This window comes from Manis pentadactyla, chromosome 1 (genome assembly GCF_030020395.1).
Source record: "Manis pentadactyla isolate mManPen7 chromosome 1, mManPen7.hap1, whole genome shotgun sequence".
In the NCBI taxonomy this organism is placed as follows: Eukaryota; Metazoa; Chordata; class Mammalia; order Pholidota; family Manidae; genus Manis; species Manis pentadactyla.
This window is the reverse complement of record NC_080019.1, coordinates 85,418,109-85,440,162: the sequence shown is the minus strand read 5'-3', so window position 1 is coordinate 85,440,162 and position 22,054 is coordinate 85,418,109. Positions and strand designations below refer to the sequence as shown.

General features: G+C 36.0%; 1 protein-coding gene across 3 annotated transcripts in view; it reads right to left on the bottom strand.

The window, feature by feature from the left end:
• Nucleotides 1–5,676: 5,676 nt before the first annotated feature.
• The window catches only part of AADAC (arylacetamide deacetylase), a 32,813-nt gene continuing 16,435 nt past the window's right edge, over nt 5,677–22,054 (bottom strand). For all 3 annotated transcript variants that reach the window (XM_057499279.1, XM_057499275.1, XM_057499274.1), the window contains one exon: nt 5,677–8,359. In XM_057499279.1, coding sequence (XP_057355262.1) covers nt 7,763–8,359 — 597 coding nt within the window. In that variant the 3' untranslated portion in view covers nt 5,677–7,762. The remainder of the gene's footprint in view (nt 8,360–22,054) is intronic.

Here is a 22,054-nt window from a genome sequence, read left to right as displayed (position 1 = left end):
AAACGCAGCAATTAAGACAGAACAAGTGGCCCAAGATTTAGGAGGGGATTCAAGAATATCTGATGACCTGGAGTCAAGTGAAGAGTGTTCCAGGGAAGGAGTGACCGACTTAATCAGGTAAGATGAGGCCTGAGAAGCCACCCTTGAATTTAGCAACATATAGGTCACTGTTAACTTTGACAAGATAATTTTGGTGGTTCATGAAGAAAGGACTGACTGGAGTAAATAGGAGAGAATAAAGTGAGAGGAAATAGAGGTACCAAGTACAGGAGACTTCCCAAGAGCATTGCAATAAATGAAGAGAGAGAAATTTAGGAGTAAGCTGGAGAGGAAAATGTCAAGAGATGTGTGTTGTTTTTTTTTTTTTGTTTGCTTTGTTTTTAAAGATGTGAAAAAGAAAAATTTTTACATTATTAGGAGTGATCCAGTAGAAAGGGAGAAGTTGTTGAGGCATCATTGAAAGGAAAGAACTTTTGGAATAATGCCCTTATGAATCTGAAAGACACACTGAACAGGTGACTTTATTCTAGAGGCATGTGCTGGTGGGAAAGCATGGATTTCTCAAGTGCTCCATCTGTAGTGACATATTTGCTCCTTGACCTGACCATGAGTGGTGTGAACAGAACTGGAATATGTGAATTTTCTTGATAAGATAGTGAATCTACATCAAGAAATAAAAGGGTAGTATAATAAGACTGGATCTGGAGTTTGATCTTGATACCCAGATCATATAATCTGATATTTTAAAGACAATAAATTTGTGATTTGTTATTTAGATATTGAAATATCTTTTCTATAGCATTTAATTTAATATAGTTTTATTCAGAATTATTTGGTTCCAAATCAGCAACATTATGATGTGGACCAATAGTCAGACTTTAATATAATCACTAACATTAACTTGAAAAAAGAGATGTAACAAAAGGAGTATTATTCAGCCATAAAAAATGAGGAAATCTTACCACTGGCCACAACATGGATGGACATTGAAGCCATTATGCTATGTGAAATAACTCAGACAGAGAAAGACAAATACAATATATCTCAGTTATATGTGGAATCTAAAAACAAAAACAAAAACCACACATACACACAACCCAAACTCATAGAAAAAGAGGTCAGATCATCAGATTTGTGGTTGCCAGAGGCAGAGGGTAGAAGGAGGGGAAACTGGAGGAAGGTGGTCAAAAGTTACAAACTTCCAGTTATAAGATAAATAAGTACTAAGGATGTAATATACATGATGATCATAGTTAACACTGCTGTATGAGATTTCAGACAGCTGTTAAGAGAGTAAATCCTAAGAGTTCTCATCACTAGGGGGAATTTTTTTTCTCTTTTTCTTTTTATTGTATCTGTATGAGATGACAGATGTTAGCTGAACTTATTGTGGTAAACATTTCACAATATAAGTAAGTTAAGCCATAATACTGTATGCCTTAAATTTATACACTGATAAGTCATTAGTGCTCAATAAAATTGGAAAAAAATAATTGTATTTATTAAAATGTTATTAAATGTTTATAAATAATAAATTTTTTATAGTTATTAGAGTATCTTGGAGTTAATACTATATATGCCTTTATATAATATGCATAAATACTTTGGTACATATATTTTTGTAAATATATGAATATATACATGTGTATATGTATTATGTATATATATAAGACTAGTTTTTATTAGGTTTTCTTAAAATTAATAGGTTCTTCATAACTAGAAGATTGAGACAATGGCAGAAGTAAGCAATTTACAAAAATGTTGGTATCAGTTGATGAATAAAAACAATCTACAGTTCCATTAATCATAATCTACATTGCATTAAAATTACATATTTCTTACTTTTGGAAACAACTCTGAGCACAGTGAGTATACAGCATGGTCAGCAATACTGTATTACAAACTCCACATTGCTAAGAAATTAGATCTTAATTGTTCCCACCACAAAGAAGAAATGAAAATTATGTAACATGATAGAGGTATTAGCTAATGCTATGGTGGTAAGCACATTACAATATATAACAGTATCAAATCAACACATTGTATACCTTAAACTTCCACAATATTATATGTAGTCAATTATATCTTAATAAAAATATTAACTCATAAATCAGTAGTGACTAATATATAACACCTATCTAAATTTACAGATAACCTTTATGTATTGTGCTATTTTCAACTGTATTTATCATATATATCCTATCTAACCCATATCCATATCCTTGTCCAGGCCCATTTCTATTCCAGTGTCTATATGTCTATAACTCCTGGGTTGAGCACCCCAAGTTGTGCTTGGGATCACTATTAGTTACTCATTTTTTCCATATTGCCAAGTCTCACATCAGTCAATAAAAACACAAATAGCCAATGATGATACATAGTATTTATGGATATGAAAGTAATAACCATATTTACTCAGCTTTTATTTTTTGCAAGGTAGTGTACTTTACATGCCTGTGCCCATTTAATCTATACCACAGCCCAACAAGTGGCACTAGTATTCAGATTTTTCAGATGGGAGAGGTTGAGACCTGCTCAAGTCATACAGCCTGCCCCAGAGCAACCAACCCTGTGTAAATTCTGAGAGGAGAGAGGTGACAAGGGGGACAGAGAGTCCAGTGACCTCTCAGTAATTAATACTTTAATGGGTATGAGAAGCGGGGTGATGAGTGGCCTAAATTTGCACTTGCAGCTAGAGGAGTAGAACGTCATGCAGGCTTTGGAGGAGGGGAGAGAGATACAAGTGCTTGGCCCATTCCCAGCCAGCTTTAGGAGGCTGCTTACTCCAGACATAAGGATGTCACACCTTCCCCACACATGGGCAGCTGTACACACAGTCGGCTTCCCCAGCATGGCGCAGGTGCCCCACCTGCTTCTCTCCTGCTGCTGGGTGAGCTATGGGGGACTCAGTGCAGTGACCCACCTTCTATCATTTTATCCCGCCAAAATGCTGAAGTTTGTTTTGCCTTGGCTCAGTTACACGCTCACAACAGTTCACAAAAAGTTCCAACAAATTACATATGTACAGGTCTCTAATTTTGAATGTTAACATTGACAGATGTTAGATAAATCCTCAACATTTACTTAATTTTTCAAAATTAACTTGCCCGGTAAAATTAAAATAAGTGTCACATTCCTCACACGAGTAATTTATGCTAATAGTATTTTAGTTCTTTCAGAATGCTCTAAAAAAATACCATAGCCTGGGTGGACTTCAAACAACAGAAAAATATTTCTCACAGTTTTGGAGGCTGGAAGTCAGAGGTCAGGACGTGGGCACGGTCAGGTGAGGGCCCTTTACAGGTTACAGACTTCATTCACCGTATGGTCACATGGTGGGAGGCACAAGGGAGCTCCTCGGACCTCTTTCATAAGGGTGTTAATGTCCTCGGGAGGGCTCTGTCCTCAGGACCTTATCACCTTCCAAAGGCCCCCACCTCCTAATTCTGTCACATTAGGCATTAGGATTTCAACATATGAATTTTGGGTGACAAGCATTCAGACAGCATTTAGGCTGTCCTCTGGGGCTCTAATCGAACTTAGCCATGTCAATGCTGTTTCTTCTCTTAAAACATAAATCACTGAATTGAAGTTTTACTAATGATTTTTAAAATTCTGATAGTACTAAAAATTTTAATGTCTGCAATAATGATGTTAAAGAAAGTTTTTATGTAAGGAAACTGTAGTTTTAATATGTTCACTGAGTAGAGTAAAATGTTTTAAATTGATTTCATAATATCAGAAGTTTCTGAATTCTACTAAGCAGTATAATAAATATATACCAAGAACTTTTAAAATACTGGCCTGTACCTTCAGTGGCTGAGTGGGTGCCAGAGTTTTACAGATTCTTGGTCTAGTGTTCTTGTAGTGGCATGCAATGGAAAAGACAACTTGAGCTTAATGAACAGATCTGCTCAGAGCATGAACTCTATTCTGACTCTCTGCTCTGTGAGTAATTTTGATACTGATTTTAATTCTCAAATAATACAGAGGAAAAATCCTTCCCAGCTGACAGAGCCCTCATTTCATTCTACTCTCTCTGAGTAACTATGATTGTGTAACGCCTCATTACCTATAAAAAATGAGTTTCAGAGAATTCAAAGTTGAGAAACAATGCCTCAGCCATTATGCTGCTTTTAATGTTAGAGCTGCTATACACAGGTGTGGCTAGTAAAGAATTTAGAAATTCGAACAGCAGTGTGTTTCCAAGGCCAACCAATGGATTTTTGAGTCAGAACAGCAAAAAGGATTAGGAGAGTTGGTGGCAAGTGCAGAGAGAGCATAGATGAGAAAAGTAGTCTTTTTGAAAAAGCCCTCAAGCCAAGAAGCCTCAAATTCTCCCAATATAAGGACATTTTTCTGAAAAATCCTTTTCAGAAGTGCCAATCCTCCCACAATTGTACCAAAGAAAGATACTTTAAGTTGATCATGCCATTATTTCTTAACAAGCCTCAATGCAGCCAGAAATTGAGTAGTCGATTTACCATCATTGGAAATATTTAACCATCAGTCCCCAGAGTTATCTATCATGTTTTAATTTTACTACCAATGCTTTTCTGTTCCTGTAGAGAATGCAGAGTGCCATTACAAGTGGCCTTCACATTGCATTACTACAGGGAGGAAGCAATTAACTGCAGGGAGAATGTAAAATAGGAAATGAGGCATGGCTCCATTTATTTACAGATGAGGAAAAGTCACAGAACTTGAGGGTGCTCCAGCACCTGTGGGCAGCCAGTCAGCTGCCCTGACACCACATCACCTCACTCTTCTATAACAAATCCTGCCTGTTAAATTTTTACTTGGGCATTAACTGGTTAGCTTGTAAACATAAATATCTGTGAGAAACTATTTGCATGTCTGAATACAGATCACCTCATTACATCTAAAACAAACTACAGTGTGTTCAATTTGTAATTCCCAAAGTTCATACTTTCAAATACTTCATAGTTGAAACATTCTTTTTTCTGGAAGCATTTATATAGTGAAATTATTTGATGTCCTCAGCAGGTATTGCTGCTATTTAATACTTAAACTACTTGCATGCATCTTCCGTTTCCAACCTGTAAGTTTCTACATTTCTGATTATTCAAAAATATAGAGGTTTTAGAAACAGCAGATTTTGAGAGTAAAATTCCTTACACAGAAGATACTAAAAAAAAAATCCCAGGTCAGTTTTTTCTCTTGCTCAAACTGTTACACACTTACATCTAGAGTCAGTAGAATATTAAACTTCCAACAGTATTACAGATTTCATATGTGTTGTCAAATGCATCATTCTCTATAGCTCCTTGATAATATCCAGGAGTGGTACATGGGGTAATAAAGACTCCCACAATCAGAAGCAATGGAAATTTCCTCATCTCAAAGTCACTCTGCTATTCTTTTTACTTTGGCAACATGATAAATACACTTTTCTGAAATATTTAAATTGTGCTATTTAATAGCCAATGTTCTTTAGCCCCATTATGAAATGTTATCTAAATTCCTAAACACAGATTCCACTGATCAGTTACGAGTTAGCAAAAACAGTTGTCATTTAGTTTGTCTTTAGTTATAATACAAAGTGCAATTTACACAGTGAATCAAGGAAAAATGTATGATCTTCCAAGTTCTACCAAATTTAACAACTTTATTATACTACTGAGCAGTCAGTAAATAAACATTTACTGAGCAAAATCTGAGTGCAAATATTTTAATTTTATAGACAGTTTACTGGGAAAATACTGAACATCTACTATACGGTCCAAATAATGTATTTTGGTATAAAGGAGAAAAAAATATATTTTAAACTATTGAGAGCATTTATGAAGCAAGATGAGCATTATCTCTGCTTTCCTGTATCTTAAATTCCCCTTTGTTCTGTATCACTACTATTTTTTTCCTACAATTACAACACAGGAAGTGATAATACTATCAGAATTATGATTGTGAATAGCTAGTAATTTTTAGCATTTTTTCTATGCTCTAAGCAATGTGCTGAAGTACTTAAATCTTAAAACAAAAAATAATGTTTGGCATCTTGTCATAAATAAGTAGAAAATATGATACATATAAAGAAAGGTCTTCAGACATTGTACCATGGACAGTATAGGATACCGATCACTGACGGAAGAGAACAAAGCAAGGGGATCGATCCCCTGCTGGCGCAGCCCCTGCCTGGAGGGATGTTCGTAACCAAAGACTAAGAAAAGGGGCTTGGAGCAGACTGTGGGAGGCTAAGCTGAGTGGACAAAGATTGGATCAGGGAACCAGAAGCAGTAGAAGTTTACAGGGTAGAACACCTGATAGGAAGGAGATACGCAGAGAAACATCTCCACAAACCTGAACGGGGTTTCTGAGTCTTGGCTGCATTCTGAGCTGCATATCCTCAAGAAGAAATACCACAAGGTGGAGAAAGAACAACGACCATGCACTGTGAAACTGTAAACCTCCAGGAAATCATACAGGGCTGAGATGTTTGAGACCTAACCATCCAGAGTAGAGTCCTTGTTGATCATCTGGGGCTTTTAGGAGAGAGCCCAGCGGAGTCACATATGAAGAAAAGCCACAGTAGACCCAGCTTAACAAAACTTTAAATATTTAACAAATCTTAAGGCAAACCTGATGGAAACAAACTGATCCCTAAGTAACTTAACTATTGCTAAACAAAAATTCAACACTCTTTAAAGGAAACCAACAGAATTCCAATAGTTAACTCTATAACATTCATAATATTAAGCATCTAATTATAATTACTAAATATGTTTAAAAAATGTTACCCATAACAACAAACTTTTATCAAAAGAAATAGACTCAGGAATGAATCAACAGATATTTATTTTAAAACAGCCATTATTAATAAGGTGAGGGATTTCATCATAAAGGCAAAAATAAAGAGGAGAGAAGCAAAAAATATAAAAAAGAACCAAGTGGAAATTCTAAAGCTGAGTGAGAAGTAAAACAAGTGAAATGAAAACTTCAGTGTAACAATAAAAAAAAGATCAAACACTATAGAAGGAAATAGTAATTATTTTGAAACAGGACAAAAACTATCAATCTCAAGTAAACAGAGGAAAAAAAGACTAAAAAATCTTTTACTTCCAACTGTAATATGAATAACGTCTCAAAGGAGTAAAATTAAAATTGTAAAATGACTTGATTATTTTATGCAGAGTAGTAGAAGTTCATTTTATCACTAAATTGTTTTGTTAACTTTGTGCTTTTGACATACTTAAATCCTTTTTGAAAAGATTCCTTTAACTACCATCATTTATTGTTATACGTTTATATATTATTTATTTTAAATATTTGTCTTTGGAAACTTATGATGAATACCTTGTCTCCTCTAATAACTATTGTTCCTCTTGATTGTATCTTTCCCATATAAAGCTCTCAAATTAAGAATAAAACTATCAAGGTGTATTTTATGTCTAAACCATTTTTGGCTTTTCTAATATGGCCATTAGGTAATAGGATTTGGTCCTTCATGTTGTAAAAAAAAAAAAGTAAGAAGGTGAAAAAGCACAAAATATCAATCACAATATAAATTAGACACAGGGATAAAAGTACAGCATAGAGAATATAGTCAATCATTCTGTAACATTCTTCTATGCTGACAAATAATTATACTAGTTGGGGTAAGCATTTGATAATGGAGATAACTGACAAAATAAGACAATAAGAATTGGTTTGTTTAAACTTCTCTACAGTTTAGCTGTCAAAACTGTCTGAAAGCTCTTAGATTAACTAGGGCTTGTGTTTTCCATATTGATTAGATTTTTTACTACAAGTTTTCCTGTAGCCAACTAATATACTGATTTGCTGTTCTATAACCAATTTCAACATGCAGAAAAGACATTGTTCCATGGAATGCACCCTCTATATGGTTATGGGTCACTCTAACTCCAGAATTCTGAAGTCGAGTAACGTACATAAGTCCATCATCTCTTAAGACATCATATTGGCAGGTGATAACATAGGTCGGGGGTAAACCACGCAACTTGCTGTCATCAGCCAGCAAAGGCGAAGCTCTCACATCTAAGAGCCCTGGATATTTTTTAGTGAGCTCTGAACTACTGTAAGTCGGTTTCTTATAAACATGTCCTTTCTTGAACTTCTCAGGGAGCAAGGAACTCCAGTTAACAAACTTGAACAGATGACTTGATTCCACAGGTATGTGTTGGTTGGAAAGCATTGCTTTCTCGAGTGATCTATCTGTAGTAAAATATTCACTCCAGAGCCTGACCATTAGTGATTTGGACAGAATTGGAAAATATGAATTCTCTCGATATGATGGTGAATCTGTATCAAAATTCTGAAGGGCAGGATATATTAAAGACTGTATCTTGGGTTTGCTCTTGACATCTGGGTCTTCTAACAGCTGAAAAAAATTAGAAAATGTTGTTTTAAATTAATCATTTTCACTAAAAAAATTAAAATGTATTATTAAATGTAAAATCCTTAAAAATATAACATAATAACGGAGCCAAGATGGCAGCATGAGTAGAGTAGCAGAAATCTCCTCCCAAAACCACATATATTTTTGAAAATACAACAAATACAACTCTTCCTAAAAGAGAGACCAGAAGACACAGGACAACAGCCAGACCACATCCACACCTGCGAGAACCCAGTGTCTCGCGAAGGGGGTAAGATACAACCCACGGCCCGACGGGACCCGAGCGCCCCACACCCCAGCTCCTGGTGGGAGGAGAGGATTCGGAGTGGGGAGGGAGAGGGAGCCCAGGACTGCTAAACACCCAGCCCTAGTGATCCGAACCAGAGTGCAGACACACAGTGCGTGCGTGGGGTGTTGGAAACTAGGGAAACAGGACAGTAAGACCTGTGAGCGGGCCAGCGCCCCTGGGACAAAGAAAAGTGAGTGCTTTTTGAAAGTCTTAAAGGGACAGGGACTAAACAGCTGGACGGAAGCATCCCGGGACACTTAGCCCAGCAGCTGGGAATCCTGGGGAATGCTGGGCACACTAACCCCCTGGGCAGCAGGGCAGGTCAGAGGCCCTTCACAGAGATAAACAGCCTCCCGGCCATTTCCCCTGATGCGACTCCACCATATCGGAGAGGCAGCCTGAGGCAGGCCACGCCCACAGCAAACATGGAGCTAAACTCCATAGAGGTCGGGCAAGAATCAGAAGCCCCATCTGCACGCAACTGCCCAGCAAAAGCTGCTAGAGGTCGCTGTTCTCCAAGGAGAGGAAGGCCACAAACCAACAAGAAGAGACGTTCTCCAGCCATCACTTGCCCCAGCTTCGCAAACTATTTCTATCGCAATGAAAAGGCAGAAAAATTTGATACACAGCAAAATCACAACCCCTGAGAAGGAGATAGATCTAACCAGTCTTCCTGAAAAAGAATTCAAAATAAAAATCATAAACATGCTGATGGAGCTGCAGAGAAATATACAAGAGCTAAGGGATTATGTCCAGAGGGAGATTACAGAAGTGAAACAATCTCTGGAAGGATTTATAAGCAGAATGGATAAGATGGAAGAGGCCATTGATGGAAAAGAAATCAGAGAAAAGGAATGCATAGAAGCTGATGCAGAGAGAGATAAAAGGATCCCCAGGAATGAAACAATATTAAGAGAACTGTGTGACCAATCCAAAGGAACAATATCCGATTTCTAGGGGTACCAGAGAAGAAGAGAGAGAGAAAAAGGGATAGAAATTGTCTTTGAAGAAATAATTGCTGAGAACTTCCCCAAACTGGGGGAGTAAATAGTTGCTCAGACTAAGGAAGCACACAGAAATCCCAAAAGAAGGGACCCAAAGAGGACAACACCAAGACACATAATAATTAAAATGGCAAAGATCAAGGACAAGGACAGAGTATTAAAGGCAGCGAAAGAGAGAAAAAAGGTCACCTACAAAGGAAAACTGATCAGGCTATCATCAGACTTCTCAACAGAAAACTTACAGGCCAGAAGAAAATGGCAGGACATATTAATGAAACAGAAGGGCCTTAAACCAAGGATACGGTATCCAGCACGATTATCATTTAAATATGAAGTAGGGATTAAACAATTCCCAGACAAGCAAAAGTTGAGGGAATTTGCCTCCCACAAACAACCTCTGCAGGGTATTTTAGAGGTACTGCTCTAGACGGGAGCACTCCTAAAAAGAGCACAGAACAAAATGCCCAACATATGAAGAATGGAGGAGGAGGAATAAGAAGGGAGAGAAATAATCATCAGACTGTGTTTATAATAGCTCAATAAGTGAGTTAAGTTAGACAGTAAGGTAGTAAAGAAGCCAATCTTGAACTTTGGTAACCACAAACTTAAAGCCTGCAATGGCAATAAGTACATATCTTTCAATAATCACCCTAAATGTAAATGGAATGAATGCACCAATTAAAAGACACAGAGTAATAGAATGGATAAAAAAGCAAGACCCATCTATATGCTGCTTACAAGAGACTCCCCTCAAACCCAAAGACATGCACAGATTAAAAGTCAAGGGATGGAAAAAGATATTTCATGCAAACAACAGGGAGAAAAAAGCAGGTGTTGCAATACTAGTATCAGACAAAATAGATGAAAAACAAAGAAAGTAACAAGAGAAAAAGAAGGACACTACATAATGATAAAGGGCTCAGTCCAACAAGAGGACATAACCATTATAAACCTATATAAACCCAATATAGGAGCACCAATATATGTGAAACAAATACGAACAGAATTAAAGGAGAAAATAGAATGCAATGCATTCATTATGGTAGACTTTAACACACCACTCACTCCAAAGGACAGAGACAGAAAATAAGTAAGGACACAGAGGCACTGAACAACACAATAGAACAGATGAACCTAATAGACATCTATAGAACTCTACATCCAAAAACAACAGAATACACATTCTTCTCAAGTCCACATGGAACATTCTCCAGAATAGACCACATACTAGACCACAAAAAGAGCGTCAGTAAATTCCAAAAGATTGAAATCCTACCAACCAACTTTTCAGACCACAAAGGTATAAAACTAGAAATAAATTGTAGAAAGAAAGGAAAAAGGCTCATGAACACACGGAGGCTTAACAACATGCTCCTAAATAATCAATGGATCAATAACCAAATTAACATGGAGATCCAGCAATATATGGAAACAAATGACAACGACAATACAAAGCCCCAACTTCTGTGGGATGCAGGAAAAGCAGTCTTAAGAGAAAAGTATATAGCACTCCAGGCAAATTTAAAGAAGGAAGAACAATCCCTAATGAATAGTCTAATGTCACAATTATTGAAATTGGAAAAAGAAGAACAAATGAGGCCTAAGGTCAGCAGACGGAGGGACATAATAAAGATCAGAGAAGAAATAAATAAAATTGAGAAGAATAAAACAATAGAAAGAATCAATGAAACCAAGAGCTGGTTCTTCAAGAAAATAAACAAAATAGATAGATAAGCCAATAGTGAGACTTATTAAGACAAAAAGAGAGTCAACACACATCAACAGAATCAGAAACGAGAAAGGAAAAATCACAACGGATCCCACAGAAATACAAAGAATTATTAGAGAATACTATGAAAACCTATATGCTAACAAGTTGGAAAACCTAGGAGAAATGGACAACTTCCTACAAAAATACAACCTTCCAAGATTGACCCAGAAAGAAAAAGAAAATCTAAACAGACCAAATACCAGCAAAGAAATTGAACTGGTAATCAAAAAACTACCCAAGAATAAAAACCCCGAGCCAGACTGATTTACCTCCAAATTTTATCAGACATACAGAGAAGACATAATACCCATTCTCCTTAAAGTTTTCCAAAAAACAGAAGGGGAGGGAATACTCCCAAACTCATTCTATGAAGCTAACATCACCCTAATACCAAAACCAGGCAAAGACCCCACCAGAAAAGAAAACTACAGACCAATATCCCTGATGAACGTAGATGCAAAAATACTCAACAAAATATTAGCAAACCGAATTCAAAAATACATCAAAACCATCGTACACCATGACCAAGTGGGATTCATCCCAGGGATGCAAGGATGGCACAACATTCGAAAGTCCATCAACATCATCCACCACATCAACAAAAACAAAGACAAAAACCACATGATCATCTCCATAGATGCTGAAAAAGCATTTGACAAAGTTCAACATCCATTCATGATAAAAACTCTCAGCAAAATGGGAATAGAGGGCAAGTACCTCAACATAATAAAGGCCATATATGATAAACCCACAGCCAACATTATATTGAACAGCGAGAAGCTGAAAGCATTTCCTCCGAGATCGGGAACTAGACAGGGATGCCCACTCTCTCCACTGTTATTTAACATAGTACTGGAGGTCCTAGCCACGGCAATCAGACAAAACAAAGAAATACAAGGAATCCAGATTGGTAAAGAAGAAGTTAAACTGTCACTATTTGCAGATGACATGATACTGTACATAAAAACCCTAAAGACTCCACCCCAAAACTACTAGAACTGATATCGGAATACAGCAAAGTTGCAGGATACAAAATCAACACACAGAAATCTGTGGCTTTCCTATACACTAACAATGAAACAACAGAAAGAGAAATCAGAAAAGCAACTCCATTCACAATTGCACCAAAAAAATAAAATACCTAGGAATAAACCTAACCAAAGAAGTGAAAGACTTATAGTCTGAAAACTACAAGTCACTCTTAAGAGAAATTAAAGGGGACACTAACAGATGGAAACTCATCCCATGCTCGTGGCTAGGAAGAATTAATATCGTCAAAATGGTCATCCTGCCCAAAGTAATATACAGATTTGATGCAATCCCTATGAAACTACCAGCAACATTCTTCAATGAACTGGAACAAATAATTCAAAAATTCGTATGGAAACACCAAAGACCCCGAATAGCCAAAGCAATCCTGAGAAAGAAGAATAAAGTAGGGGGGATCTCACTCCCCAACTTCAAGCTCTATTATAAAGCCATAGTAATCAAGACAATTCGGTACTGGCACAAGAACAGAGCCACAGACCAATGGAACAGACTAGACAATCCAGACATTAACCCAGACATATATGGTCAATTAATATTTGATAAAGGAGCCATGGACATACAATGGCAAAATGAGAGTCTCTTCAACAGATGGTGCTGGCATAACTGGACAGCTACATATCGGAGAATGAAGCTGGACCATTGTCTAACCCCATATATAAAAGTAAACTCAAAATGGATCAAAGACCTGAATGTAAGTCATGAAACCATTAAACTCTTGGAAAAAAACATAGGCAGGCAAAAACCTCTTAGACATAAACATGAGTGACCTCTTCTTGAACATATCGCCCCGGGCAAGGAAAACAACAGCAAAAATGAACAAGTGGGACTATATTAAGCTGAAAAGCTTCTGTACAGCAAAAGACACCATCAATAGAACAAAAAGGAACCCTACAGTATGGGAGAATATATTTGAAAATGACACATCTGATAAAGGCTTGACGTCCAGAATATATAAAGAGCTCACACGCCTCAAAAAACAAGAAACAAATAACCCAATTAAAAAATGGGCAGAGGAACTGAACAGATGGTTCTCCAAAAAAGAAATACACATGGCCAACAGACACATGAAAAGATGCTCCACATCGCTAATTATCAGAGAAATGCAAATTAAAACTACAATGAGGTATCACCTCACACTAGTAAGGACGGCTACCATCCAAAAGACAAACAACAAATGTTGGCGAGGCTGTGGAGAAAGGGGAACCCTCCTATACTGCTGGAGGGAATGTAAACTAGTTCAAACATTGTGGAAAGCAGTATGGAGGTACATCAAAATGCTCAAAACAGACTTACCATTTGACCCAGGAATTCCACTCCTAGGAATTTACCCTAAGAATGCAGCAATCAAGTATGAGAAAGACCAATGCACGCCTATGTTAATCGCAGCACTATTTACAATAGCCAAGAATTGGAAGCAACCTAAATGTCTATCAATAGATGAATGGATAAAGAAGATGTGGTACATATACACAATGGAATACTACTCAGCCATAAGAAAAGGGCAAATCCTACCATTTGCAGCAACATGGATGGAGCTGGAGGGTATTATGCTCAGTGAAACAAGCCAAGCGGAGAAAGAGAAATACCAAATGATCTCACTCATCTGTGGAGTGTAAGAACAAAGGAAAAACTGAAGGAACAAAACAGCAGCAGAATCACAGAACTCAAGAATGGACTAACAGGTACGAAAGGGAAAGGGACTGGGGAGAATGGGTGGGTAGGGAGGGATAAGGGGGGGGAGAGAAAAAGGGGGGTATTAAGATTAGCATGCATAGGTGGGTGGGAGAAAGAGGAGGGCTGTACAACACAGAGAAGACAGGTAGTGATTCTACAACATTTTGCTACGCTGATGGACAGTGACTGTAAAGGAGTATATAGGGGGGACCTGGTATAGGGGTGAGCCTAGTAAACAAAGAATTCGTCATGTAAGTGTAGATTAATGATAAAAAAAAAAGCAGTTCCTGTGTGGTGACCTCCAATGAGTTCTACACAATGATATAAAGGGCATATAAAAGTGTAGGCAAAGGGTCTGTTTGTGTTTATACAGAGGATCAAAGCCTAATTTGGCTACCCCAAAAATGAACTAAGATACGATATGAAAAAGAACTTCCAACATCAGCACTCTCGGGAAGGCTCATGCCAGAAGATGATCATCAAAAAAACCCCAACAAAGATCCATGCACTGCTACAGCTGTAGATGCACTCATCCCACCAGTTCCTGGACTTGCCATTGGAATGAAGGAGGAGATATCTAAGCTGGCCTGTGCATACAGTAAGACAACAAATTTGACTGGATCTATACTGTTGGAACTCAACCAAGAATTAAGAGAAGTGCAAATTGTAGCACTCCAAAATCTTACAACTACACACTATTGACTGTTAAAAGAACATATGGGATGTGAACAGTCCCCAGGAATGAGTTGTTTTAATTTGTCTGAATTCTCTCATACTGTTCAACTTCAGTTGTACAATATCCACCATATCATAGATAAGTTTTCACAAATGCCTAAGGTGCCTAACTGGTTTTCTTGGTTTCACTGGAGATGGCTGGTAATTACAGGTATGCTTTGGTTATGTAACTGTACTCCTATTATGTTAATGTGTGTGCGCAATTTAATTAGTAGCTTAAAACCTATACATGCTGAAGTTACTCTACAAGAAGATATGTCAAAGAAATAATCAATCTTCCCAGGTTTTCTTCCGCCTGCTACTTCTATAGCTTTTCTTCTTCCTTCCTAATTACAACACTTAAATAGAATTTGTGCCACATATCGAATTTACCGAGTATCATAATTCTTCCAAGTGGTAAAGACACCTCAAGACAAATGCTGGGCATAGAAGCCACAGGGCATAAATATGCAAACAAGTAAAAAGCTAACCTTTTCAAACAATAAGGCTTCTCTCTCACTTACCAACTTCACATTTCCCTGTATGGCCCCGGAAGATGACTGGTTAGCCAGAGACGGGTAAGATTCCTCAAGGGAGGAACAACCTAAGACAGGCACAGTCGCAGGGGTGCCATCAGGTGAGAAAATGGGGATCAACAGAGGTGAGGCTTAGAACCTCCCCCCGCCGTTCTTAGAGAAATCTTCTGCATACGTGGATGTTTTATTGCCCGTGTCTAGCTTGGATTAACACATAGTCTACAGGCACACACCTGATCATCTACATTTGCTCTCTTACAACACTGAGCTATGTTTTCTACCTTTATCCTGTATCTACCTACCACTTCAGCATTTTATTAAAAATAATAATAATAAAGAGAGAAATGTGGTATCAACATATAAATCAAGTATAAAAATCAAATGAATATTCATATTTGAACTGACTGTTTATAGTGTTTATAGTTCATAATGCATGAGCAAAACCGAAAGCTTCTGAGATGACTGCCCTTGTAATGTTCACCATGTAACTTATTCACTATGTAAGAATTTGTTCTCCATGTAAGAACTTGTTAGTTATGCTTCAGAAGATTGGAGACTGACGAAAATTAGGCTTGGGGTGGATTAATGATTGTGCATTGAGCATTGACCCCCTATACAGAATTTTATTGTTGTTAACAACCATTTGATCAATAAATATGAGAGATGCCCTCACACACACACAAAAACATGTATATATATATATATACACACTTCCAATTGTAAAATAAGTAACCGGGATGTAATGTATAGCATAAGGAAAATAGTAAAAATATTGTAACAACTTGGTATGGTGATAGCTGGTACCTAGAATTATCATGTATATAAATGTTGAATCACTGTGTTGTACACCTGAAACTAATGTAATACTGTGTGTCAACTACCCTTCAATAAAAAATAATTATCTAAAAAAAAAACAAAAAACGCATGATCATCTACATTAATGCTGAAAAAGAAAGCATTTGACAAAATTCAACATCCATTCATGATAAAAACTCTCAACAAAATGGGCATAGAGGGCAAGTACCTCAACATAATAAAGGCCATATATGATAAACCCACTGTTAACATCATACTGAACAGCAAGAAGCTGAAAGCTTTTCCTCTGAGATCGGTAATAAGACACGGATGCCCACTCTCCCCACTGTTATTCAACATATTACTGGAGGTTCTAGCCATGGCAATTAGACAAAACAAAGAAATACAAGGAATCCAGATTGGTAAAGAAGAAGTCAAACTGTCATTATTTGAAGATGACATGATATTGTACATAAAAAACCCTAAAGACTCCACTCCAAAACTACTAGAACTAATATCGGAATTCAGAAAAATTGCAGGATACAAAATTAACACACAGAAATCTGTGGCTTTCCTTCACACTAACAATGAACTAATAGAAAAAGAAATCAGGAAAACCATTCCATTCACAATAGCATCACAAAGAATAAAATACCTAGGAATAAACTTAACCAAGCAAATGAAAGAACTATACCCTGAAAGCTACAAGACACTCTTAAGAAAAATTAAAGAGGATACTAACAAATGGAAACTCATCCCATGCTCCTGGCTAGGAAGAATTAATATCATCAAAATGGCCATCCTGCCCAAAGCAATATACAGATTTGATGCAATTCGTATCAAATTACCAACAGCATTCTTCAATGAACTGGAACCAATAGTTCAAAAATTCATATGGAACCACCAAAGACCCCAAATAGCCAAAGCAATCCTGAGAAGGAAGAATAAAGTGGGGGGGCATCTCGCTCCCCAACTTCAAGTTCTACTACAAAGCCACAGTAATCAAGACAGTTTGGTACTGGCACAAGAGCAGAGCCACAGACCAATGGAACAGACTAGAGAATCCAGACATTAACCCAAACATACATGGCCAATTAATATACGATAAAGGAGCAATGGACATACAATGGGGAAATGACAGTCTCTTCAACAGCTGCTGCTGACAAAACTGGACAGCTACATGTAAGAGAATGAAACTGGATCACTGTCTAACACCATACACAAAAGTAAATTCGAAATGGATCAAAGACCTGAATGTCAGTCATGAAACCATAAAACTATTAGAAAAAATCATAGGCAATAATCTCATGGACATAAACATGAGTGACTTCTTTATGAATATATCTCCCTGGGCAAGGGAAACAAAAGCAAAAATGAACAAGTGGGACTATATAAAGCTAAAAAGCTTCTGTACAGCAAAGGACACCATCAATAGAACAAAAAGGTATCCTACAGTATTGGAGAATATATTGATAAATGACAGATCCGATTAAGGGTTGACATCCAAAATATATAAAGAGCTCACACACCTCAACAAACAAAAATCAAATAATCCTATTAAAAAATGGGCAAAGGAGCTGAATAGACAGTTCTCTAAAGAAGAAATTCAGATGGCCAACAGACACATGAAAAGATGCTCCACATTGCTTGTCATCAGAGAAATGCAAAATAAAACCACAATGAGGTATCACCTCACACCAGTAAGGATCACTATCATCAAAAAGACAAACAACAACAAATGTTGGCGAGGTTGTGGAGAAAGGGGATCCCTCCTACACTGCTGGTGGGAATGTAAATTAGTTCAACTATTGTGGAAAGCAGTATGGAGGTTCCTCAAAAAACTCAAAATAGAAATACCATTTGACCCAGGAATTCCACTTCTAGGAATTTACCCTAAGAATGCAGCACTCCACTTTGAAAAAGACAGATGCACCCCTATGTTTATCGCTGCACTAATTACAATAGCCAAGATATGGAAGCAACCTAAATGTCCATCAGTAGATGAATGGATAAAGAAGATGCGGTACATATACACAATGGAATATTACTCAGCCATAAGAAAAAAACATCCTACCATTCACAACAACATGGATGGAGCTAGAGGGTATTATGCTCAGTGAAATAAGTCAGGTGGAGAAAGACAAGTACCAGATGATTTCACTCATATGTGGAGTATAAGAACAAAGGAAAACTGAAGGAACAAAACAGCAGCAGAATCACAGAACCCAAGAATGGACTAATAGTTACCAAAGGGAAAGGGACTGGGGAGGGTGGGAGGGACAAGGGTGGGGTAAAGAAAGGGGGCATTATGATTAGCATGTATAGTGGGGGGGGGCACGGGGAGGGCTGTGCAACACAGAGAAGACAAGTAGTGATTTTATAGCATCTTACTACACAGATGGACAGTGACTGTCAAGGGGTATGTTGGGGGGACTAGATGAAGGGGGGAGCCTAGTAATCATAATGTTCTTCATGTAACTGTAGATTAATGATACCAAAATAAAAATAAATAAAAATAAAAGATACTGAAAAATATATATATACATAATACACATCTTGATAAAAGTCTTAATATTAAATAATTTTTAGTATTAGATGTTCAGAGTTGAATGTTTTAATTTTCCAAAACAAAGAACAAGTACCACTCTCTTCATAAAATATAATAGAGGATCTTTTATTGTAATGTGAATTTCATACTTATGTAACCAGACTTCTAATAGGAGGCATTGCACATATGTGATCCTCTTTCTCATTATTAAGAAATATTTTAACTATCTTAGTATGTCAACAAGCATCGAGATATGAGGGACTACTATTTCCTTAGCTCTGATAGTGAAATATTAGATCTTGGAGAAATCTAAATAATGTGGAACTATTAATTTATAATTTTTTGAGCTCTGCTCAGTCTTAGAAAGTCTAGTCTCTTTTTTCTCCCAGGAACAATAGAATTTGACAGTTTTTATCCAAGGTAATTTTCCAGCAGTGTGCTTTTGCTACTGGGACAAAATGTACTGTTCAGCAAACATGTATCTAATAACCTCGCTTTTTTTTTCATATAATGTTTGTATAAGTTTAGTTACCATTTTCAGACTTTCAAAGGCTGTCTTTTCCCAAACACTACCAACTTTATCTTGTATACATCTGAAGCACTAGCATAATCCAGAAGAGACAAACAGATTATCCCACTGAAAAATGGTATTGTTGTTATCAGTGAGAGCCCTGGCTGGGACTTCTGGTACAATTTTGTTTTGAACAGAAGTAGTGGTAGTGTGTAGCCAGTTTCAAAGAGAAAGCTTTTAACTAACCATTAAATGTGATGTTTCCTGTGTTTTTGTTCACATACTATTCAAATTTAGGAACTCTGCTTCTATTCCTTGTTTGCTGATTTGTTTCATTTTTATCAATATTGAATATTATCTGTAAAAACTCATGATTTTCTCCTTTAAACAAGTAAATTTGGAGTGTATTAATAGTTGTTCTCATGTTAAATCTACACTCCACTAGAATAAACTGAAGGTGATTGTGATATATTACCTTTTAATGTTGCTGCTTTGTTTGACAGTATCTTAGTTTAGGATTATGTATCTACGTTAAAAAATGTGAATGCTATTTTGACTTCTGAAACTGACCTTCTCTTCAGGTTGAAAATCAAGGTATGTTAGCTTCTCAAAATACAATTTTGGTACTTTTTGGAATTTTCTTTTTAGGAGTAGAGATATTTTTTAAATAGTTGTTAGAATTTGTGTTTGAAACTGTTTGATCCTGGAGTGTATATGTGTGTGAATATATTAAAAGTATTTAAATTACTTCATCGTAATAAGGTAATTCTTATTTTCTGTTTCTTCTTGTGTTGGTATGTTTTTCAATGAATCATTCCATTTTGTCTAAATTTAAATGTATTGCAGTAAATGTGTTCAAAGTATGTTTTTGTATTTTTAATACCTGCAAGACATTTATGGCCCTTTGTTCATTCCTTGTATCGTTTTATTATTATCTCCCTCTTTTTCTTAGTCTTACCAGAGAAAAATCAATTTTATTACTTTTTCAAGGAATTACATTTACTGATTTTGTTGATCCTATTGTTTAATTTCATTTTTTTATGTTTTTCTCTCTTTTCTCTCTCATCTTACCCTCTACTTTTCAGACACCATTTTTTCTCTTAATTTCAAGAAATGGATGCTTATTTGTTAACTTCAATTATTTTTGTATATTAAGATTATATTTTTCTCTGGATATTTATATGTATTTCATAGAACATGATATGCAACATTTTTATTATAATGTAGTTCAAAATATTTCAAATTTCCATTGATTTCTTTCACACTTGGATTAATAAGAAATTAATATCTTAATTTCAAAGCATGTGCAGTTTTCCAGTTATATTTTGTTGTTAATTCAAAATGTAATGGAAACTGTGGACAGAGAACATAACCAAAATAATTTGACTTCTCGAATTTCATTGTGCACACAAATCATGTGGAATTCTTGTAGTATGCATATGGTTAATTCCAGAAGTCTGTGGTTAAGACCCATGATTTTACATTTCTAACAAGGCTAATGCTGCTAATCCACAGATTATAATATGAAAAGCAGGGATCTATATGGTTTCAGTCCTTTGATATTGACTGACACTTGGTTTATAATACCTGTATGTAGAATTTTAAAAAATGTTTTGTATGTTTGAAAAGAATATACATTCTATTATTTTATTTCATTATTTCAAATTTGTTAGTTATGTTGTCTAACAATTATTGAAAGAGATTAGTAAAATTCTCCCACTTTTGCTATTAATTTATTGATTTTTCCTTTATTTCTATCAGTTTGCTCTATGTATTTGAGACTATGTTATTAGGTGTATATAAATTTATGTTATTTTTCATCTTCCAGGTGAATGGAATTAATAATAAGAATGTTGTACATTAACTCTAGTAATAGTTTTTGCCTCTAAGATTATTTAACATATTTGGTTTAAATTTACAATCTATTATTGTGCTTTCTATTTGTCTCACCTGTTCTACGATTTTTTTTCCTCTCACATTATTTTGGTATATTGTTTTACTCCATTTTCCTGTGATATATTTTAATTTGTATATCTTTTAAGAATTTATTTATAGGTTACACTAAAGATTACAATAAAATCCATTAATTTATCAATGTCTAATATTGTTATATCTTGTCTTCTTGGACAATATAGAAAGTTGTTAAAATACTTCAATATTTTTACTAGTTCCTGGATGTATTGGCTATTTTAAACCTCACTGATAAAATTATTATTGTTATATATAGCCAATATTCATATTCTGGTTTATCAATGTATTTACCACTTTTTTTTCTTGCTCTTTATTTCTTCCTGCCTCTTTGATCTTCCATCTGGGATTAATGTCTTTCTGCTTGAAATATCTTCTCCATAATCCAAAGTGTCAGTATGCTTGTGAATTTTCTTGAATTTTGTCAAAAAATGTCATTTTTTCCTCAGACATGAAATATATATTCATTTTAGTCTTGTTCACCATATTCTTGGTGTCTATATTTTTATTTCCTATCTTTCAATCTCTCTGTTCAATATTATATTACATCATTTTTCTGACCTTTTTCCAATCTGCTGTGTTGTTGAATTGCAGTCAGTACACTCACAAACACTTTTGTGGCAACACAAAATATGGACTCTAATGTCAACTGTGGACTTATGGTGATCAGGATGTGCCAATGTAAGTTTGTCAACTGTAACAAATGTACCACTCTGGTGGGAATGTTAATAATGGGGGAGGCTTTGCAAGTAAGAAGACTGAGGCTATATTGGAAATTTCTTACCTTTCTCTTAATTTTGCTCTCAGCTTAAAACTG